Source organism: Panthera leo, chromosome E1 (assembly GCF_018350215.1).
Source record: "Panthera leo isolate Ple1 chromosome E1, P.leo_Ple1_pat1.1, whole genome shotgun sequence".
NCBI lineage: Eukaryota > Metazoa > Chordata > Mammalia > Carnivora > Felidae > Panthera > Panthera leo.
In genome coordinates, this window is record NC_056692.1 from 250,353 (window position 1) to 274,230 (window position 23,878).

Here is a 23,878-nt window from a genome sequence, read left to right on the forward strand (position 1 = left end):
GGCGCCAGGCAGGGCACTGGGTGCGGGTCCCTCACCTGCTCGGCAGCCCCAGGCTCTCGCTTCAGGATGGCCTCGGCCGCCCGGTTGTTCTTGTACGTCATGGCGCAGGCAAAGGGGGTCAGCCCCTGTCTGTCGCGGACGCTCAGGCGGACGTCAGGGTGGGAGATCAGCAACTGAATGATGACGCTGTGCTGGTTGCTGATGGCCACGTGGACAGGTGCCCTTCCTTCCGCATCCTGTGGGGACAAGGCACAAACGAAAGGGGACCTGGGAGAAGCACGAAGGAGAAGAACTTTCGGACGGAACCGGGTTCTGGGATTCAATGCTGCCACCTTGTGTTGGAAATGAACTTTCAAAGAGGCCAGGCCCAGAGAAGACTGCAGGCCGCTGTCACGACCCCATGCTCCAGTGACGCGGGGCACAGACACACTTCGTTTAGAAGACGCGGGGTCAGCCCGCCTCTGAGTTACCCCACTTCCTCTCTGGCTGCAGGGCAGCAAATGTCATCCCGCACAGGCCAGGACACATAACTCACAGGGGCTCAACTGAACACAGTGCTCAGCTGGAGACTAGGACAAACTCAGTGGAAACACATGACCAACGGAGATAAAAGGCAAAGAAAAGCTGACTGAAGAAATCCTTCTCGTGCTACAGAAAGAACAAAGGCACAAAGTGGGAGTCTTCACCTGAAACCCTTACAATTCCTGGGCAGGCTGCACGACCCAGAGGAAGTCGCTCCCCCCGTGTGTCCCTTAGCCCCACCTGTGGCCAAGCCGGGGCCCAGGACCCAGAGCCTGCGAGGCCCCCGGCCCTCGGAGATTTCCCGAGTTCTGGGCTCAGCATCTACCTCCCCAGAAGGAAACTCTCCGTACCTGCGTGTTTACACTGGCACCAAATTCCAGAAGACACTGCACCGTCTCTTCCAGCCCCCAGGAAGCTGCCAAATGCAAGGGCGTTTGCCCGTCTCTGGCCTCCTCCTCCCCTTCTCCATCAGCACCGGGCTGTCTGGGACTGTTCACGTCGCAGCCGCTGAAAGCAGGGGGATGAAAGGCAGGCTTCAAGAGCAGGCTCCCGAGGCAGCCGAGGGCAAGCTGATAAAGGTCACAGCAGCGGCCTCACACAATCCAACAGACATGCTGCTGCCCCCGGATACGGAACGCTGGGCCCCACCCCCCTGGGTTTCCTTTTCGGTCTTGGGGGCAGCCTGGGCAGCAGAACTCCTAAAAGCTCCCCCGGAGATTCGTATGCATTTAAAATTTGAGAAACGGGTGCCGGGTGGGGGGGGAGGGCTCAGTCAGTTGAGCGTCTGACTCTTGATTTCAGCTCAGGTCATGATCCCAGGGCTGTGGGATCAAGCCCTGCTTAAGATTTTCTCTCTCTCCCGCTACTCCTCTCCCCCCACTCGTGCTTGCTCTCTCTCTAAAAAAATTAAAGTGAAAAAGTAAAACATCAATAACCTTTGAGAAGCACTGCTCTAAAGGTCCCTTCCACACATGCTTCCCTCTGGGTGAGCCATGGGCCTCCCGGGGTTCATGCACTAGGTGGGGTCCTGCAGAGGCCATCTGGTTTCCTCCACCCCGGCCTCCTGGCTGCACTGTGTCGACTGGTCTGAATGGACTACGGGAGCCTCTGTGGCCCCCCGAGCAGGAAGCTGGCTCAACTTCCTGTCTCTGTTACATGGGCACACAAGCCCCTCTCCTCGCAAGCGACTCAAGTTCCCTTAACCGGCTGGCTTGACAGGGCAGTGACCCCTGACAGCCTTAGCCGGGGAAGTCAGACCAGCCAAGGCCTGCCGGGCCTGCCAGGACTGCAGCCGGATGAAATGAGAGGAGGGCTGGCCGCAGTAAGAAGGCACGAAGGGACATGTGGGCCTCTCAGACCTGCGAATAAGAAAGCAGGCAGTAGACTCGTTGTTCTCGTCGATGGCCCTGTGCAGGAGTGTCTGAAGGCAGCCGCCCGGCCCTGGGCCCCAGCACGTGGCATCACAACCGTGTCTGACCTGCAGAAAACACACGTTAGTCACAAAGACTGCCCAGTAAAGTCAAAGATTTTATTACCATCTCTGAACTCTCTATGTACCCCATCACATGCATTGTTTCAGGCACGATACAGTGGTAACTGGCTGCCGATTACTTTAACCTGTATCATTCGTTAGTCCTACAAACACTCATTAAACGTGCTCTCTGGCTGCTTGCAGGCAGTTCCCACAAAGACAGCCTAAAACCCAGCGCTGGCCAAGAGGACGCTGAACTCCCCAGTGTCTTACACGGGACTTTCAACTGCTCGCCCCCGACCCAGGTTGCGGCTCGCAGACCTCTCGCTCTGCCACCACTCTGCAGACACCAAACGAGTCTCTGACACGACACGTCCCCACTTGTAAACAGAGGCTAAGGTTGAGCTGGTCTCACCAGGGTGGACGCGATGTCCTCCAGATGGTTCGCCAGCGCGAGCCACAGCGGGGGGTTCCCCTTCTCATCTGGCACGGACATGTCCGCTCCACGCGTGCATATGGCGTCCACGACGAGTGGGAGCTGGTTCCTGATGGCCAGCTGAAGGGCCGTCTCCCCATCCTGAGTCCTGCGAGGACATGCACGCCTAGACGCACGTCCGTAGCCGGACTCGGATGAGAACCCTGCCCCTGTGGGCGTCCCAGACGCCAGAACCCACCGGGTCCCCCAAACCCCTTCACTCACGCTAATGTGCTTTCACGGCGATTCGGCCTGTCGGTAGCATCTGCCCCGCCTGCCTCTTAGGAAATAGAGCCGTGCCCCTTCTTGCACCAGGAAGACAGCTGACCAGCCCCTCCCAGGGGTGCCGAAACCTCTCGAGCACACAGCTGCTCCCAGCAGCATCTCCATAAAACGCCACCCCAGCTGCCCACGTGACAAAACCCTTCTTTTACCACTCAGTCATTCAGGGTCACCTGACGTTGCAGATAAAGATATGTTCCTTTTGAGAACACAAAACCAACAGCAACTTAACTCCGCATTTTCCCCGCAAGCCTTTTTGACAGCTCATTTGTTGGAATGTTCTCGGTCATATACGAAATCCCCATGTGAACAACTGCTTCTAGACTGTTCTTTTAATGAGCTTTGCGCGGTATGTGCAGGAGTCGCCACCCCACAGGTCAACGAGATGGCTGGGGTGCTGCGGCAGAGAGGGCGGTCCCAACCCACCTGACGTTTATGTCTGCCTGGTGCTCCAGGAGGAAGAGCGCGCTCCTGCTGTCCTGCCGCTGCATGGCCATGTGCAGCAAGGTCTGCCCGTCCGACATGGCGTCGTTGATGCAAGCGCCGGAACCCAGCAGCTGGGCTGCGATCGTGTGCATGCCTGGGAAACAGACAGCCCCCAACGGACACGGGCTCAGCGCTTCCCACTCCCTCAACGTGTCCCTGCAACGAACACGCCCCCTCGACTTCTCAAGGCCGGTTTTCCACCAGGTGGAACAGGCTCAGCCCTCACGCTCCCCGCGCCTCCCCTCTGCCCAGAGTTGGGCAACTCCGATTCCCCTTACCGGTCCACAACGCCAGGCCCAGCACAGTCTGGTCTCGGGAATCCTTGAGGCTGAAATCCGGAATGATTTGCAAGTTGTTGGTAGCATGAAGCGCATTAGCTAAAATGTTTAAAGGAAAAGAACACTGGATTTCACCATCCCACGGATCACATTTAAAGAACTCAAGACAGTAAGAGTTCACTTTCCAGCTGACTGACTGGCTGTAACACAATCACCTGTCCACAAAGAGAATTCATAAATCTGGTGGGGAGTGGAAGCCAGAAACCTGGTGTTTTGGAGCAAAGCTTACGGGGAAAATCAGGGTTTTAAAGCTTAAGGTACTGTACCTTCTCAAAAGGAAAACGCTGCTATGAAAACACACACATGCTACCTGACTGCTGACAAGAGGCTCAAAACAACACCCAGCAACGTTCTCCTGACGCGTAACTCCTACCACCTTACAACTGCTGGGAGGACTAAGAAAAAAGTACATTCTATCCAGAGTCCCACTTCTGTCCACAAGCACGCTGCTAAAAACTGCTGGCCTTGACAAGGACGCAGGCAAGAGTGAGACAGGTTTCAGGGCAGGAAAGAGGAGAACCCGGGGATGACCTCCTGAGGGAAGCGGGCCTCCCCGTCCAGGGGCTCCCCTGGCCCGCCTGCCAGGGAGACTGAGGCACACGGAGCACCAACCAGCTCGTGTGGGACCTGCGGCCGGGGCGTCCCTGGACACCGCTCACGCCGAGGCAAAGCTCTGGGAAAACACCCAGCATAAGAGAGAAAGCAGCCCAAGGCTCTAACACCATAACCTAAGAGCCGGAACGGGCAGGCCCCATCCTGAAAACGTACACGGGGAAACACAGCCATCAGGAGCCAGACTGCGTGCTTCTCCGGTTTGACCTGAGAGGATCTGCAGTAAGAAAACTCACAGCTGGAAGGAGCATCAACTCCGCAACTGACGACTCGACACCTACTGTTCAAGGTCAAGGAGAGAGGCGGTCCCCAGCTCCCTACCTTTCTGCTCCAGGATGACAGACACCACGTCCGGATGGTTGTGGGCAATCGCCATGTGCAATGGTGTCTGCAGGTAGACGCCGTCCCCTGAGCCGGCCGGGGACGCGGCCTCCTCGGTCTGCAGGTTGGGGTTGGCCCCCTGCTGCAGGAGCTCCGCGGTGAGGCTGGCCAGCCCGTGCCGACAGGCCGTGTGCAACGGGGTTTCTCCCTGGACGGAAGCAAACGGCCCACTCAGGGCACACTCGTGCCGGGAGTTTCCGTCAGAGGGCTGAAGACAGCCTGTGTGCTGAGACCCAGGTCCCCGGGGCAGCCACAGCCCTGGGCCCATCCTGTCCCCGGCTGTGACTCGTCACACGCCTGGTCTGTCCCTCCCATCCCTGTGCCATCGCCCTTTGTTTCTTTAATGTCTTCCCCTGTGCCCTCCAAACAGCCCTGTGCTTCCTGTTGTCCGATGACCTTCTTAATTAGCCACCCTTCACTTTGTGTTTGTAACTATCTTGCTAATTATAGACACAACTAATTAAACGACAGCAACAGACGACCTCCAAGCGCCACTGAAATAAGCCCCACGGAGGCCGGAAGAGCCGGGACCGCAGCCCTGCGGTGACAGAGCCACCAGTCTGACCACCACGCCCCTGTGGCCCCCTTCCCCACCGGTTTTTCTGACCGGCTCACGTCAGCCCCATCTTGAACTCTCATCAAGACCTCCTTCTCGCACTTCTTAAAATTAAAAACATTTCAGGTTGGCCTTACGCATACTTGATTCCATATTCAAAAGGACAGGAACGTATGTGACAAGTTTCCTCTCGTGCCCTGCCCCCACTGCCCAACTATCCCCCCCTAAAGAACATCATGGAAATCACTGTCCCCAAGGCAGTCCCTCCTCCTGGCAAAATCCTCTCTCCCTCTGTGGGCCCGAGAGCTTCCCCACCTCTGCGGCCCCTGCTTCTGAAAGCCACAGCCGGTAGGAGTGCAATTCCGCAACTCCTCTGCACGCGGTCTCTGTGCCGCCAGATTCAGCGTCTGAGGTCAGGACAGGTCGTTCCTGGTCCAGATGACTCTCAGGGGCCCCGGCCTCGACTTCAGCGGTGCGCCCGGCCCGCCAGCTTCCCAGTAGGCTCTCTCAACTCAAATGACCACACCGCCAGTCTACTCAAAACCCTTCACGTGGGTCTTCTCTTCCCACAGGATTAAGTCCAAAGAACTCAACCAGCGTTCCAGACCCTTCTCCAATGTCACGCTCACTTGCTTTCAAGGCGGGTCTCTCTTGGCGCATCTTAGGGTTCTCCCAGTTTTGCTACAAAGGGCACCAGACAAGGGACAGCTGGCAGACCGTGTGAGCTCCAGAAAGGATTTTGTAAAGCTGGGGCACAGGGCATGACTGTGCGCTATCAGGAGTGGACAGCAGGCACATGACGATGCAGGAAGAGACAGAGACACAGAGACACATGATGGCAGAAGCAAAGTCAAGAAGGCCACCACTGCACTCGGACACGCCACGCGGCTGGAGAGCAGGCTGTGTGCAGATGCAGGGGCACAGAGGTGAGCGGGTTTAATGGTGGGGGGAGCGGGCTGCCATCTCCCTGTGCTTCGAGACACCTCGGTGGGTCTCCCGTTCAGGCCGACTGCCCGTTGCCTTCCCGGCGCAGCTAAGACCACATGCACCCTTCCACCCTGGACCCGAGTCTTAATACCGGCCCCGTTGCCTCTCGAGCCACGGAGCCTCCTGGAACCTCAATGTTCTCTGCCCCGAAATGAGGGATTTGTGGGTGCCAAAAACGTCCAGATCCACTCTCAGGTTAAAAGGGCTGATATCCTCAAGGCTCTTAACACAAAGTAGACACGAAATAAATGTGACCTCATGGACAAGCACAGCCTCCCTACATGAAAATGGCAAAGTGAAAACAACATCACGTGGTCTCCAGCGTCCCAGAGAGCGTGCTAATCCGCACCCCGTGACATCAGCATGAAGCCCACCTCACAAATGAGGAAACAGAAGCTCACAAAGCCTAAGATCACGCAGGGCAAGATGAGAAGGGGCCTCACCCCGAGGCCCTGTTGCGAGCAGAGCGTGCGGTCCCACCCCGAGACACAGACTAAACCCGCACTCACAGAGCAGACTCCAAACGCAAAGCGCGTAAATAACGGAGATGCATTTGCGGCCAGTTTCTGTGCACGTGCCTGTTACTCTCTACTAGACCACCAGGTCCACAGGATCTACTTTAGGACCCGCCGTTCCACAAATGCTTAGCAAACGGCTGCTGAATGAATCAACCAACCAATATTTGGGGATAAAACACCCGTTTCGCCCTGGCTTTTTCACCAAGTGCATGTAACACAAACTAAAAAACAGACGCTTTTTTTCCCTACACATCCACCACTGCCACTCCTTCCACAGACCACAGGGCTGCGGCGTCACACTTACCCACTTGTTTCTGTGGTTGACGTGGGCTCCACTGGTTGCCAGGAAAAGAGCCGCTGCCTCGTTCCCGGCTTCGGCCGCCCGCTGTAGCAAGCAGTTCCCTGGGAGACAACGAGCAGAGACACAAGCCCTTCCTCGCCACCGTCCACAACTGACGAGCCCACGTGGGAAGTCCACACAGGCCCTCTCTACAGGTGGACGCAGACACTGCATGGGCCTGGGAGGAGCAGAGGCTTGGTCTGGCCGTCAGGGGACGTGCACTCTTCCCAGACCTGTCCTCCAGACGCCACCAGGACCAGAGGGAAGCTACGTCTCCCGCCAAGGTCTCAACAGCAACGCTCCTGACGTTTTGGGCCAGGTAGAGCGCTTTGTTGTCAGGGGTCTGTCCGGCACACTGTACGACAACTAGATGCCAACGGCATCCCCGAGCTTGCTGTAATAGGCAAACATGTCTACAGATGTCGCCAAATGTCTGGGGGAGGGGGGGCAGCTGTCTGGGAACCTCTGGGCTTAGAATGGCCACTTTGAAGACCTTGTGAGCTGATGTTCTACCAGAAAATGTCCTTTTATTCCTAAGGCCTGAAACGTATTTGTTCTTGGCTTAGAAATGTTTTGTTTAGCATTGTCTTATAAACAAGAATCTTAGAAAGAAGCAAAATTCTCTTCTTCTTTCCCTCGTGAAATGGTTTTAGCCCCAAGGCAGTGTCTCTCTATTAAAATCCTCTTCCTTTTTGGATACATACAAAGTATCATGTTCTACAGCTATGCTCTTTGAATTTTTTTTTTTAATATGTATTTACTTTTCAGAGAGAAAGGGACAGGGAGAGAGCGAGTGGGGGAGGGGCAGAGAGAGAGAGGGAGACAGAGGATCTGAAGCAGGCTCCAGGCCCTGTGCTTATAGCAGTGAGCCCAATGCGGTGCTCGAACACACAGACTGTGAGATCATGACCCGAGCTGAAGTCAGACGCTTAACCAACTGAGCCACTCAGGTGTCCCAAGCTATGCTATTTGAAAACTCAAATTAAACTCCAGGACATAACATAGGTAAAGAAATGGGACAAACACTGTTTTCATACTGTTTTCCCTTCTCTCTCAGGGAGAGTGTGACTCCACCCCAGGCATGAGCCATCCTAACTCAGAGACCCTAACAAGCGCCCTATAGTCCTTCTGGCACACACAAGACGTAAACATGGCCTCCCTATCGAACAAAGATGACCTTCGACTGCTAACACATAAGAAATGCTGAGGAACAGTGGACTAAGGCCAGCCATTCTACGCATACTGAAAAATGGAACAGAGGAAAAATAACCCTGAACTTGTTCTAAAACTCAAAGAATAAAGTATTGACAGAACTAGCAAGACAACAGATAAACCCATAACCACGATGAAGAATTTTAATATATTCCCAAAATTGATAGGTCAAGCAGTCCAAAAGTTAGTCAGTTACTGTGTATGATTCACACAGCATGACGAACAAGCCTGATGCACGCACATAAACAGAGCACGGTGCACCCACAATGAAAAGATGCTTCTTTCCAAGTACATGTCACACTTCTGTAAAAACCAGATCTGTGAGAACCTAACGTTCAAGTCCTAAATATCAAAGAACCAATTTCTTATATAATGTGATGCCCCGATTAAATCAGAAATCAGTAGGATGCCTGGGGGGCTCAGTCAGTTAAGCATCCGACTTCGGCTCAAGTCACGATCTCACGGTTCGTGGGGTCGAGCCCCGCGTCGGGCTCTGTGCTGATGGCTCGGAGCCTGGAGCCTGCTTCGGATTCTATGTCTCCCCCTCTTTCTGCCTCTCCCCCTGGTCGTGGATGTGCACGCTTTCTCTCTCCCTCAAAAACAAATTTAAAATAAATCTTTAACTTGACCTTTAGTTAAATTATTAACTTCTTTCAGGGAAAGGGCTGTTTAATATCCATCTTTTCTTGGCCAGTTTCCCTCATCAGTGGCACATTGCAATGTTGATTACAGTGGGATCCTTCTCCTTAAAAATCCCCGTAATTTATTTAGTCAAATCAAGGAAGTATTGACATTAAAACAGTGGTTCTCAAAGTGTGATCTCAGGGTTCCTAGGGGTTCCTGCGCGTCTTCCGGGGGGTCCGTGAGGTCAAAACTATTTCTGTAACCACCACCCCTGACATTTGCTTGTCCCCCTGCACTGACGTCTGCACTGCTGATGGTCAAACTGGACCCGAACACAAATAAAGGAGGGGCCCCAAATGCAGCAGCGGTCCCTGGGTGACTACCACAGACCCCATCAAAACGAGAGCACCTTCACTCAGGGTGGCCCTTGACAAAGCAGTAAAAATTGCTAAAGTTCTTCAATTTCAACCACGAGTGCCTGTTCACAATCCCTGTGACAAAATCACGAGGGTGCAGGGAGTTGCATCCGGCCCCGTGTGATGAAGTACAGGAGCCTCGAGGAAAAGCCCAGAACCACTGCCTGGGCTGCAACACTGAAGTTTTCCTCAGGCTACACCAGCTTTGTGAAAGAATGACTGATTAGCAAACCATGCTTACCCAAACAGGAGTATCGGACATTTTGCTGAAAATGAACGAAGTGTGCTTTTCTCTTTAAGGAAACAATCGGCAGTATCTGTACCAAATGATAAAAGTTGACCTTGCAAGTGAATATTAGAATTTTGGAAACCTTTTATCCAAAACTGCTACTTGGACAGCTTCTCAACACTGGAATACCTTCCTGATGAGATCGATAGTGATATTACTAAATGTGATTCTAAAATAAAGATTTGGAAGATCTGCTCAAGTCAGCAAACCAGAATTTTTCAAATAATTCAATCACGACGTTTATAAAATCACATATGGAGAAAAGGTCCATCCAAAGCACAAGTGAACCATGGATTTTAACTGAAGAGTCAGAAAAGTTCATTGATCTGGTTTCAGATTCTACACTGCAGTTAACTCACACTCCCTGGGGATCTCTGCTCGCTGTAGAAGTAAAGAAATCCGTCCACAATGATCTGAGAAGGCTCCAAAATACGCCACCCTTCTCCACCTACATTAACTGTGGGAGGGTATGTTTTCTTCACATACTTTAACCAAAACAACACACGTCAAAAGGCTGAAACGATGCAGATATAAGAAGCCAGTCACTGTTTTCTTTTGAACATTATTCTTCATAAAAAATGCTATATGCTAAACATACAATAGTTTATTATTTTCTAACTTAATACACCTTTTAAAAATTTCTCAGTTTTAATTCTAGCATGTTAAATATCAAAGCTACAACCCACTGAAACCAAAGCTCTTTGGGCTCTAATTTCTAAGAGTGTAAAAGGAGTTCTGAGACTCACCGGACCAAACAAATGGAAGTGTTTCTGCTGAACCGACCTGCAGTCTGGCTAAACTTCTTTTATTTTATTTTATTTTTTAATGTTTATTTATTTATTTACAGAGAGCGAGAGAGAGAGAGAGGGAGAGACACAGCGTAAGCAGAGGAAGGGAAGAGAGAGAGAGAGGGAGACGCAGAATCCGAAGCAGGCTCCAGGCTCCGAGCTGTCAGCACAGGGATTGATGCGGGGCTCGAACCCACGAACCCTGAGATCATGACCTGAGCCGAAGGCGCCCCCTGGCTAAACTTTTTTTTTTTTTTTAATTTTGTTTAACGTTTATTTATTTTTGAGACAGAGAGAGACAGAGCATGAACGGGGGAGGGTCAGAGAGAGGGAGACACAGAATCTGAAACAGGCTCCAGGTTCTGAGCTGTCAGCACAGAGCCCGACGCGGGGCTTGAACTCATGAAACCGTGAGACCATGGCCTGAGCCAGAGTCGGCCGCTTAACCGACTGAGCCACCCAGGCGCCCCCTGGCTAATCTTCTTAAAGCATAAGATGACACGAAAACAACCTGGGCCTTTGCTGGGGTTGCAAGCACAGCCTCACTCGCACCAGCACGCCATTCGGCTGCTCAGTTTCTGGCGGAAGGGCTGGCGTGACGCCTCGTGGCCCCTCCAGCCCCGAGCCCAGCCCTGGGGCCCACGCTCTACCTGTCACGGCGTCGGGCGCGTTGGTGTTGCTGCCGCGCTGGATGAGTCTCGCCGCAAAGCTGTTTTCGTCAAACGACGTCCCATTCAGCACCGGGAGGTCCTCGAAGGGGTTCACCGAGCGGTCGGGAGACACCGTGACGTACTGCACCGCGAGCCACAGGGCGGTGCTGCCCTCGTGGTCCTTCAGCTCCAGGTCCAGCCTGGAAGAGGGAAGCGACGTGACGGCAAACGTCGCCTCCGCCCGACACCGCGCTGCCAACGGGCTCGTTCTCTCCTCACGCACATCTCGAATGACAATTTTTTACTCTGCTTTTACTTATTGAAACGCACAACGCTAGACGGCGAAGACGCTTGAAGGGAATTCCTTCCACTCACGACCCCCCCCGCCCACCGTCTTCTCGATGCCGTTGGTGCGTACCGTTTGCACTGCAGCAACTGACTGAATACGAGTTCGTTCCTCGCCATGATGCACAGGTGTAAGGGAGTCCTACGGGGGGAAAGGAGAGGGGTCAACGCAGAAACGGGCTCCGTGCAGGAGACCCCAGGCCGGACCACCACCAGCAGGAACCCCACACTCCTCCAACAGCGTGCCTTTGCGCCTCGGCAAACGGCCTTCCAAAATCACGACTAAGTGTCAAAGGATGAAAATGGTTTTGTTTCTTTGTCACCGTTCAGTCAGCAGCCAGAAGGACAAGACTCGACAGAAGGAAGAGACAGAAAACACTGTCCCGTTAAACGCTGACGCTCACTCACTACCTGTGTTCTCACACCAGCAGTTTCTAGCACACGTACGCGTGTTTTCCCCACCTACCCTCCACGATTCTGAAAAGAAATGCCTTTCTTCCTGTAACTCTGTTCTACACAAGCACAGTCAGAGCAGCAACAGGCCGGAATCCCGGGCCAGGACGGATTAAAGCGGCTTCTTTTTAGCCCTCGAGTGCCCTGAAGGGGACCCGCTGCTGGCACCTGTCCCAGAGGCCCGGCCACCAGACTCACCGCGGCTGGGGAAAGTCAATGTAAAGAATCAACACAAGAAAAAAAGGATGCAGTCATCTGGGGAAACAGAGTAGTTATCAAACGATGCTGAGCGTTCACGAGACCCACGTTACTTGAGTGTGAGATCCGTCACACGCGTTTTCCTGTTCTGCTGTGTGCCGCGCGGCATGAGGCAGGTACACGCACCAGAGGGGAAAACCCCACAATGTGACCTCCCGGAAACACTGGGGACGGCTGTGAGATGGGGCGCATCCCCCTCCGAGCGCCCCCGCCAGTTCTGACCCAGGTGCCAGCAAAGGGTGCCCACGGAGGAGCTGGACCAGTGACCCCTGCAAGTCCACGGACCTCAGTTCCCAGCACGGAAACAATGTCCCCAGACGCCTCTGGGCTTTGTCAAGCCTCCCATCTGCCTAACACACCAACGTCTGGGACTTCCACGAACACCAGATTAAATAGCGAGCCCGACTGCTCGTCACGTGCCGCCACAAGATACTGTTCTGGAAACAGCGCTAAGAGCAGCCCGGTGACCCCACTAACCTGCCCTTGCTGTCTTGCATGTTGGGGTTGGCACCGGCCTGCAGAAGGGCCTCTGCGATCTGGGCCATCTCCGACATCACGTCCGCGGAGTGTTTCTTTGAACTGTACAACGCCACGAGGTGCAATGGTGTCTCCTGGGCACCCAACGTGGCGGCATTGACCAGGGCCCCGTTCTTAATGAGGAAGGTGGCAGCAAAGAGATCTCCTTGAAAAGAAACAACAGAAAAAATGGTTACACACGACAACGCCAGGGCGAGCTACGCTGGCCAACACTCCTCGGAAAGTCAGAAACCGCAGACAGAGAAGAGGGACAACCGGGCATGTCTACGCAGAACCTTCAAGATCACAAAGTCACCTGCTTGAATTCCTGAGGACCCGCTGTCATCTGCAGCCCCCTACCTCACACCACCACCCCAGTACTCCGGGCTTCCAGGCACAGAGGCCACTCCTGATCACCACCTCTCGGACAGGGTTTCTAGATGCCTCAACACGATCCGTGTCGCTCCCTTATCTCCTGAGCACAATCTTACCGCTAGCGTGCTGTACTCGCGCACAGGTTCCTGTCCAGAGTATGACCACACCTCGCTGACTGCTACCACACACATTTTTAAAATCTTCTCAACTTGTGACATACACACATAACAGTCTCAACAAGAAGTTTTCAACGAAATATCTGGACACATAATCTGCACACAATGCTATTTATAAGAACGTCACTTGGTAAACGGTTGTAAAAACAAAACTTCTTCCTAAGTCCCCTCCATCACCTTAATTCTTGGAGAATCTATAGGCAGAGAAGTCTGCCTAGAGCAATGTACAAATCCCAAATGAAGTCTGAATAACTTCTGCAGAATCCAGCAAGTTCAACAGCTCTAACTGCTTACTGTCTCTGACTATGCAGCGCTCGTGGGAGGAAAAACAGAAACTACTTTGACATCCTGACAAAAGGCCAAGAGTTAAGTTTACGTAAAGATATTAAAGGTATACAATTCTGAAAATACATGGGGATCTTCAGAACCAAGCAATCTGACAAGTGGCAATTTAATGTTAAAAATACTTGTGGAAAACCAGTTAAAGCAGACTTGTCTAACTTGGAAGGTGATAGGGATTAATTAAATTTGTCATAGAAGGTTACTTAAAGTTCAATTTACCTTGGATTTAGTTCCACTGACATGTTAAAACATGCAAAAACAGTCCCGATACATAAAATTAACATTCCTTAAGAAAATAAGGCACGAATAGCAATGCATCCTAAGGTAATGAACTGTGAACAGAGCAATCACCCAGTTACGAATGCACTGTGCTCGCACTGAGGCTTCTGTCTAGCTGCAGTGGGAGGCGGGGGTTTCTTCTGGGGTCTGCAGGCAGTGCCCCCATGAGCCAACCCCTCCCGGGACAGGCCAGACCTAACTTCCGGGTGTGCCGCAGCACTTAGCTAAGTCATGCCAAGGATTCAGAGGTACTTTCTGTAGATTCTGTCTCCACTCAAGGTCTACAGGATGAATTTCGTACAAATCACACCCTTCTTCAGCTGGAAGATCCCCAAAACGCACAACAACCCCCCAGGTTCATCGGGTGCCGTGACGGCCTGCAGTCCTGGAGTCTGCTGGCAGTCTTGGGTTGGACACCAGGCTGTGGAAGGCGTTATGGAACTTCTTCACTATACACATCATTGGCGATGGTGCTCTTTCCACAGCTGATCTGTTTTTGTCTTTGCAGCCAGACACGTGCACCTGTCCCTGAATCTGTTAGTGCTGCAGATGGGGGCTCCTTTGAATCACAACTTCTACGTGACGATTTTCTCTTACAAAGTCACTCACGAGAAGTTTTCTTTGATATCCGGCAACATCATCCATCGACTTCAACTGTACTTCTGCGTCTCAACATCCAGCATGGGGGTTGGCATTTCTGGAGTGGCAAAGCTCTCATGTCTGTTATCTGTGTTCCTAAGCTCATTTTCATCTGCAGGTAGGGGTTTCCTCTGGTCTTCAGCGGACACGGAATTTCAAAATCAGCTCGTTTTCAGCACCTCTCAGCAAAGGGCCCAATTTGCTGAAGAATGTGAGTGCTGGTGTGGAGGTGGTCAGGCCCCCACAGGCCCCTGAGATGCTCACTGGTCCATGTCTGATTTATCCTTGCAATTGCCACTGTCTTCTACAAAACAGGCACCAGGGAAATGTTTGGGAAGAAAACCAATCGAGTGGCTCTGATTCCCATCAATTATGACTTCAGGTAACTTAAGATTTCTCTACCCAGCCCCTTCTGTTTTTTTTCCTGGCATCTAGAGGAAAGTGCAATCTTTACCAAAGTCACACACAAAAAGGACCACAAATCAGATTTCTTCACAACAGGATACTGGTAGAGGTGTGAAAGCAACTAATTTGCAATATCAGGGGGGAGACTGGGTCGGGCTTTGCTGTTTATAGATACATATACACAGTGGGCTTCCGGGAGGCTCTGACAGGGGGAGCAGCCCCCACAGGGATTCAGTCTAAGACAGAATGTATACAAATATTAACAACAGAATACAATATCCTAGAGAAAGCCACCTATATTCTGGAAGTGGAAAGAAAATTCGGGACTGCTGGGACAGAGAGACCTGAAATGAAAAGACCGATGTACACGATGCTGGGGGAGAAGTGTGGCGTTTTCACACCTTTGAGCTCAGCAGATTCCAAACGAAGAGAGAAGCACAGTAAAGCTAAGACCCCACAGGCTGATAAAAAACTTCCCATACACGGTGGAATACAAACCGGGCAAGCATGCCCCCTGAAACAAGGGTCCAGGACTGCCGATCAACAGCTGGACAGGGATGGATGAAAAAGACACCAAAACTTTATATCGTTAAGCCCTCTTAAAAGAATTATGGCTTTTAAATTAATTTATTAATAAGAGCCAGAGATTTTTTTTTTTTTTACTTAGACAAATATATGCACATAAATACATGCACCCCTCCTCCCTCCCAAAGTTATTTAGGAATTATTGGAAATTGAAAATCGGTGATGTTTCACATGAAAAGAAAGTCAGCCCCTGGGCACACAGCCTAGAGGGAAAAGGACAAGGAAGGAGCAGAACAAAGGAGGGGGTAGGAAACACCAACAGCACCATTTACGGTTTCTGTCAGTAAGAAAACATCTAAAACATTGTAGAAAGATTTCCATCACAAACATTCAAGTAAAAACCGTTTGGTGCTTACGAGCTAGTTGTTCCCACAACCTGGCTCGGCTGCACCGCCCGGCGCACGAGGAGTCACCGTGCTGACGTCCACACGAGCGTCCTCCCAACAACACCAACACCAAACTAAAATCCACATCAACGTCCCCTTCGGTGCAGCTTCCCGGCTGGAGCCGTGTGCGCGGGGAGGGGCCCCAGGCCCTCGGGGTACTCACACGGAGCCACGTGCAGGGAGGAGGTCCCAGAAGCTCGCAGCGTTCCCACGGACGGCCTCGCACTGCTCCCGGGAGAGGCCCCACGGTGCACGGACTACAGGCAGGGAGACAGGAGGGCCCACTCAGAAGCCCGCTGACCGGCACTGATTCTCCGAAGGTCGATGCTGATGTTCAACGGCAAGGATTCACCTTCGGGCCCAGGCCCGGCTCGTCGGAGGCGGCGGCCGCCCTCCGGCCACACGTGTGCCTCCCGTGGCCTCGTCCACAGACACTGGCTGCCCATTTCATTCTTCACAGAACTGACCGCACACATTCCCGCGGGTGTCCGGAACCAGACCCCCATCTCACACAGCAAAGCTCTTCAGGCAGATGACAGTGAACTTAGAGTAAGGTTGACAGTTAAATTTAACTACGCTACTCAGTTCAACCACTTGGGAAGGTCCACGGACGACAGCTGGAGCTGAGGAAGGGACAGGGACAGCCGTCCCTCGGGAACTGGAGCTGGTCCCGGTGCGCCAGTGCGCACCCTGGCAGGACGGCGCCGCGCGTGCTGGGAACACTGGAAAGCAGAAGGACTCCCACCCTGCACGTGAGGGAAAGGACACCCAGAGGGGACCAAGTGGCCCGTCCAAGGCACTGAATGAGCGCACGAGCCAGGACTGAAACCCTGGCCCACCCCAGCCCCGACGTCAGCGCTCCGCCTACCACGCCGTTCCGCCGCCCAGGGCCGGCAGCGGTGTAGACCCTCACACCCCCACTGCACAGACTCGCAGGCAACTGACCGACTCAGAGTGGAAGGTTCGTCGCCTGAAAACAAGCATCGAAAATGCGCTGCCAATTCGTGGGAACTCTCACAACTAAGCAATCACCAAAGTATTTAATACCTCGTCAAAGATGTTTTCTCGTCGCACGTAAGAATTTAACTCCTTAAGAAACATAATTCTTGAGACTTTTTTTTTTTTAAGTAATAAGTAGATTTGTTTCCAAAATAAACATCTCAGACACTAGACGCCAGGAAAAGCTAACTCCCCACGCGGTGGGAACTCTTCCCACTGTACACACACCCAGTGTGCTAACGGCTCTGCACAGCACAGGGTGGCGCCTGGGAAATGCATCTGCCCTGGACGCGGACATAATCCCAAGAGTTCCTTCCCGACCACGAGCAACATTTTCCTCTCCATCAGCCAGCAAGCTTGACGCCCTAACGCAGGGCTTTGGGGGAGATTTATGGTAAAACCTTTGCCCAAAAAGAGCAAAGCCACAGCCGCCTACAGGACTGTATTTGAAGAAACTACGTTCCACCAACCAGGAGCAACCTGTGAATGAGTGAGTGCCTATATATGGCGACAGTGTAACAATGAGAGTAAATACAGGAGTGACAGTGCAGCAGCACGATAACAGTATAGCAACAAGGCATAATGATAAAAATGGCTGTAGAGTGGGAAGGGTGAATACACGGGATTAAGATGTGGGGAAATCGGTACGTTGTCTTTTTTTTTTTTTTAATGTTTATTTACTTTGAGGGATAGAGAGAGACAGAGTGTGAGTGGGAAAGGGGCAGAGAGAGGAGATACAGAACCCAAAGCAGGCTCCTGGCCTGTCAGCCAGGCACGGGGCTACAACTCGTGAACCACGAGATCATGACCTGAGCTGAAGTCGGACACTTAACCGACTGAGCCCCCCAGGTGCCCCTGGTACATCCTGCCTTTGACGTCTGCATGTAAACACAAAAACGGCCATGGCCAAGTACTCCAGCCAAGTCATCTATCCCTCTACAAAATTAAGACTTGGCATTTTTGGAAGCTCTCATTCCAGGGGCGGGAACTCTGCCCCTAGACAGCTTCTCATTCTGTCAAAGACGATTACTGCAAAGGAGAGTCAAGCAGGATCCACTTGGGACTTAACGATTGAGGACACCACGGTTGGAAAAATAAAACAAAAAAGACTAATATTCTTTTTCTCTTGTAATTTAATTAAGCGTAAAGTGTTTTGACCTTCATTCTGTCGCTTCCATATTCTTCCCACTATTAACAACAACAGGCTCAAAACATAGCTACGATTTCAACTAACCTTCCTACGACGGAACGAAACTTTATCCCTTTGCCATGAAAGAAGTCTAAGCTGGACAAGTGAAAACTCCGAGTCCAAGACCATGTTTCAACACGCGTGGTTCTGATGCTTTCCCTCTCTTCCAGCCACAAACACAAGCGCCACTAACGCCATCCTGGAGAAACGATGCACCGGAGATGCGAACACGTCACGTGCCTACAAGGAAGGGTCCTCTGCGGCAGGGCCGACGCCAGGAGAGCCCAAGAGACAAGGCGCAGCGCAGCTTCTCTGGCCCACCGACCACAGACTCGACGGCACGAGCGGGCTGAAGCAGCGTTTCGGAATGTGTGCAACAGGGGCAGAGGCTTCAAGAGTTACTTGGATTAAAGTAAGCTCGCTTGCGGGGGGACATGCTTCTTCCTACCTCTTTGGATTCCTTTGTGTAACAGGCTCCAGCCATTCCTGTCCACCACGTCCACATCGGCTCCGTGACCAACCAGCGTGGCGGCGATGCTCTCCAGTCGCCGTGACAGGGCCAGGTCCAAGGGGAGGTGTCCGTTATGATCCGCTTCGTTCAACTTCCCAGGGAGCTGCACAGGTAGGTTTGTAAGTGAGCACCCGGCTGGCAGACCATACAAGCGATTTTAACGTCTGCCCACCGGACCCTTACACACCTTCTTTCACATACATGCCAAATTCTAATGCCGTTAGCTGTTCGCTCGACAAATTCCACTGAACTGACCGCCTTCTGCCAGGCCTCCGAAGGGCACACGCCGTTCAGGGAGCACAGGATTAGTGGGGGTCACAGAGTGGACACAACACCATGGAAGACGACGCAGGGCCAAGAGGGAAAGGAGGACGGGGCGGGAGCAGCACAAAGGCCAGGGCAGAGGGCAGAGAGGATGGGAACAGCTAACGTGCTCGCAAAGACTACGGCTCCGTATGGAACTCCCCTCGCAGATACGGGACGCCCACAGGCCAGCGCCCCTCACTGCCACCTTCACTTCTTCATTGGGCAGTGCAGTCCGCACAGTCATAGCCCCTGGAACCTGCATCACCGTCCGCAACCGAAGTGACTTTGCACGTGTCACTAAGATTGAGGACCCTGGAGTGGGGACCACATCCTCGACTACCTGTCAGATCCCACGTGTCCTTAAAAGTGAAAGAGGGGAGCGGAAGGGCAGACGAGACAGAGGTGACAGGAGGACTGGCTGTGCTGCCCCTGGCTCTGAGACGGGAGGGATGTGGTGGCCTCCAGAAGTCAAGAGAGCCCCAGGTTAAGCCAGCTGGCCCTACAACCACAAGGAAGCGAATTCTGTCAACACCCCCAAACAATCAGGAAATGGGACCCTCCCCTAGAGCCTCCTGCCGACAGCCGGGTTTGAGACAGGCGATGCCTGGACCGGGCTTCCAACCTGCAACGCCTGTAGGGTAACGCATCTGTACTGTTAACCACTAGCTTGTGGCAATTCCCTAGAGCAGCAAAAGAAAACAAAGGTGGATGTGGGTGCCTGGAAGGAAGTCAGGTACCGCTGCAGCCACTACCTCAACATGCGGACGTGGCTCTGCAAGCGGGCATGGGCAGAGGCTGGAAGATTTCTGAGGGGCGTAGCAGAAAAAGCGCAGACTGTGCTGAAGGGACTCCTGGGAGACACGTGCATGTCAGAGAGTGCGCCGCTGAGGGCTCGGAGGGAGCGGGGGACATTCAGAGAAAAACAAGCGACGTATGGTTTTCAGAAAAGGTAGGAAAAACGGAAAAAGCGGCTACGGTACCTGTGAGTCCATTTCAATTAGATACAGGAAGACCACATCCTCTCTCTCTACTTTGATAGCCTTATGCAACGGGTACTCAGTCTTGGATTTGATCATTTTGTACAACAACTGGGCACTCATGCTGCTGAAGTCCTCCTTCCGTAGGTCGTCCTGAGGACAGAAGGCCAGTGAAAAGCAGAACAGACCCAACAGACCAACAGCAACAACAACGGACGTTCTGACTTCCCGCGAGGCTGCTTTGCTCACAGGCCTCCATCTCTCACCCACCCAGTGGCTGGCGATAATTTCCGCACAGTAGTTCATCAGCGTGCCGGCACTCAGTTCCTCCGCGGTCTGATAGAAGCGAATACAGTTCCTGACGTTCACCAGAGACATGACACCCTTCTCACATCTACGAGAGAATGTTAGTGATGAACAGTGTCATTGGGACAAAGAGAGTCACAAGTTAGTAAACCAAAGCTGCAATCTGAGTCCCGGCCAGCCGTGTCCAATAACCCTGAAGTACAGGGAGAAGCAGAGGAGTGATGGATCGGTTCCAGCAGAGGTACCGCGTGTTAGAAGTACCAGCCTCTCATTGTATCACATTGACCGTTCTGGTCAGAATCAAAATAACCTCTGAATAGTCAACCCCAGCCCCCCAGCTGCCTCGAAAGTAATGCCATGGAACTCACTGATCATACACAGGGCACCTGCAACATCACACACTCGATGGGTCACATTCGCTCCTTTGATATGTAACCGTATCGTGTGGACCCGCGCGCAGTTCCCACCAGCACATCTCCGTTACACGACCAGCAAGGCTTAGGATTAGCTGCAGACGTGAGCTCTAGGCCTCGATAAGGATCCCCTGGAAGTCCCCCCTCCCGGAGGTGAACCATATGGTATGTGAAGTATCACTCGGTAAAGCTGCTTTTAAAAAAGTTTTTTTTAACATTTATTGATTTTTGAGAGGCAGAGACAGTGTGAGTGGGGGAGGGGCAGAGAGAGAGGGAGACAGAATCCGAAGCGGGCTCCAGGCTCCGAGCGGTCAGCACAGAGCCCGATGCGGGGCTCCAACTCAGGGACCGTGAGATCGTGACCTGAGCCGAAGCTGGAAGCTCAACCGACTGAGCCACCCAGGCGCCCCTCGATAAAGCTGCTGTTTACAACCCCACTTACCAAACAGATCCCGCAGGGGCACCTGGGAGGCTCAGTTGGTTAGGCATCCAGCTCTTGATTTCAGCTCAGGTCACGATCTCACGGTTTTTGAGTTTGAGCCCCAGGTCAGGTTCCACACTGCGGGTGCAGACCCTGCTTGGGATTCTCTCTCTTTACCCTTCCTGCCCCCACGCACATGCACTCTCTCTCTCCCAAAAATAAATACACACACACACACACACACACACAAATGGATCATGTACGTAGACAACTGAGTTTCATCAAGTACAACCTAGTCCACCCACAGAACACTGCAGTATACACACAATACACCCGTACTATACACACAGTACACATGCGGTTCACATACAGTATACCCACAGTACACAGGCAGTACACATGTGGTACACACAGTGTATATGTAGTACAGAGTACACACACAGTATACATGCAGTACACACCCAGTACACACAGTATGCGGTACACACACGGTGCACACGCGGTACACACAGCACACCCAGAGTACACACATGCTACACCCATAGTACACACAGTACACACCCAGTACACACAGTACATATGCAGTACACAGTACACACACAGTACATACGCAGTACACACAGAGTACATACACGGTACACATGCAGTACACACAGTACATCCAGAGTACATCCAATACACATGCAGCACACACAGAGTACACCCAGTACACACACAGTACACAAAGAATACACACAGTACACACACATTACACCCGTAGTACAAACAGTACACAGTACACACACAGCACACGCAGCCCACGCAGCACACACACAGTACACACAGTATACAGTACACCCAATACACATGCAGCACACACAGTACACACGCGGTACACACGCGGTACACACGCAGCCCACACACAGTACACACGGTATACAGTACACCCAATACACACGCAGTACACACAGAGTACACACGCAGTATACACGCCGTACACACGCGGCACACACACAGTACACACTGTGTACTGAAGGAAGGAGGAAGGAATGAGGAATGATCTCGCAGTCCTTCTCCATCCAGTAGTCGATGCAGGCGCCTGTTTCATTCCAAGACCAGCGCTCGAGTCCTTTGTTTCCAAGAGACACGATGACTTCGTGTAAAGAAGCATCTCCCCTCCAGGCACCCGGGCACTTTGTAAGCCCAACTGTCACGGCACCGAAACAAGTTACCGCGATGAGCAACCACGCTTCTTTGGGAGCCGCTAGCCACCGTCTGCGCTGTGTCTGCCCGTGCCCGTCGCACCTCAGCAAGGTCTGACCTGGCTGTGAAATCAGAGTGCCCCAGGGGCAAAGTCCTCTGTGGCGCACGTATGGAACCTCTCGATTTTACGGCGGCAAGTACCCCGGACAGCCGCTCTAACGCTCAGCCTCAGGGAGCGCGCACATTTGCAGAGCCCTTTGCAAAGCACTTTCGCAGACAAATGCTGAGTCTGAAAATCCCACTCTCCTGCTCTCTATTGCCAAACGACATTTGTATCAGGAGACTCAAATGCCTCTCGTGGACACTGACGTTTCCTTACAAGTGGCAGACGCTTCGTTTCCACCTAACTCTGGGATCTCCAGAAAGCCAGCCACTATTTGGATGGCCTAGAACTAGTAACTGACATGATTTACACAGCTAAAGACCATGTTATCTTATTTAAAAATTCAGATCCTCAATGCATGTCTTCTCTTGCAAAAGCACAGAGACAAACTTTCCTCCAGAGGAATTTTGTGGTTGTTAATACGTGTTTTTCATTTTACAGCACAGAAAAGGATACAGATGCAGAAAAGCAGACTATTTTTAAAGTACAAAATCAAGCATATATTTCAGCATCTCACAAACTCCTGTCTACTTTCAGCACCACTCCCACATGCACGAATAGGAGACGTGGAAAACGTACTGACAGCAGAAACAACAAAGCACTGCCTGGTGGAATTACAGGTGACTTCTGTATTTCCCAAACGACACACACTGAGCTTGTATTTCAGTCAGGAAAACAATGATTACATTAACTGTCAATTTTTGGCATATACTATGAATTCTTCCTTAAAAAAAGTATCTTTCTGATAACACTTCCCCCCAAAACTTCCTTTTCATCAAATGCGTGACAGCATTCCCAACCCTCCAAGATCCCTACGTTACAAAACCAAGCAACCGCTGCCCCACACAGAACTGCACACACTTGCGACATCCCCAATCCCTGCACTACCTGGGACGTGTGATTTCCCCTGCGCACAGCAGTGGGCGCTCTGCGACCTTTTAAGAGCCCACGCTGGACCCCACGCTTCCGAGTCTGGCAGCCCAGCCCTCCACAAAGCCACGACAGATAAAACTCAATGCCCACGTCCAACAATACAAAATTGAGCATCTGGTAATACTGATGGTAAAGAAGCCTAAGCCAGTCAATTAGCAACAAATATTTTAATTGAAGAATCCGTCACACTGATTACAGTTGTCTACACTACTCCAACCCCAGGACATTTTTATCAAAGCAATTTAATTTACAAGCAAGTTTGACAAGATCAATGGAAAAAAGCTCACGAGATCTAGAAAACAAAAAAAAAGGATACGAATCACATTTGGTCTAGTTAAAACCATTCCCAGGTCCCCCTGAGACACTGCAACATGCCGACAAACGGAACAGCTCTTCGCGAGGCCCCCACGGTCAGGCTGGCTTCGCTGACCTAACACCGCACGTGCCTACAAAGCCTAGACCTGTTTGGGGTTTCTAGTAACTGGACTTAGACAGTAGAATGCTCGTAAGCTGACCTCAGGCACCCAGGGTTAGGAGGAACCTGTGCACCAGCTCGCATGGGCAGGTGGGCCCGGAGCACCAGCCCCGCAGGGCAAACAGCAGGCTGTCAGCTAAAACCACGGCCTCGCTCACCCGGGAGAAAAGCCATTCCTGCAACCCCCAAGAGAATACACAAGCTCACTAAACGGTATAAAAGACACTCCACCAGCCTAACTGACCACCAAGGGGCACATCCCCAACAGAAACTAAAACTAAAGGGCATTCTGCCTGA

General features: G+C 52.2%; 1 protein-coding gene across 8 annotated transcripts in view; it reads right to left on the bottom strand.

The window, feature by feature from the left end:
* The window catches only part of ANKFY1 (ankyrin repeat and FYVE domain containing 1), a 75,890-nt gene that overhangs the window by 13,898 nt on the left and 38,114 nt on the right, over positions 1–23,878 (bottom strand). For all 8 annotated transcript variants that reach the window (XR_006196689.1, XM_042917012.1, XM_042917017.1 and 5 more), the window contains 14 exons: positions 19,959–20,082; positions 19,692–19,841; positions 18,343–18,508; positions 12,481–12,685; positions 11,366–11,434; positions 10,948–11,147; positions 6,933–7,030; positions 4,508–4,715; positions 3,515–3,613; positions 3,177–3,330; positions 2,409–2,577; positions 1,881–1,999; positions 873–1,029; positions 36–236 (listed from right to left, as the gene is read on the bottom strand). Coding sequence is in view for 7 of the 8 variants with exons in the window: in XM_042917012.1 (XP_042772946.1) it covers positions 36–236; positions 873–1,029; positions 1,881–1,999; positions 2,409–2,577; positions 3,177–3,330; positions 3,515–3,613; positions 4,508–4,715; positions 6,933–7,030; positions 10,948–11,147; positions 11,366–11,434; positions 12,481–12,685; positions 18,343–18,508; positions 19,692–19,841; positions 19,959–20,082 (2,119 nt within the window). In the remaining variant the exon portion in view is untranslated. The remainder of the gene's footprint in view (positions 1–35; positions 237–872; positions 1,030–1,880; positions 2,000–2,408; positions 2,578–3,176; positions 3,331–3,514; positions 3,614–4,507; positions 4,716–6,932; positions 7,031–10,947; positions 11,148–11,365; positions 11,435–12,480; positions 12,686–18,342; positions 18,509–19,691; positions 19,842–19,958; positions 20,083–23,878) is intronic.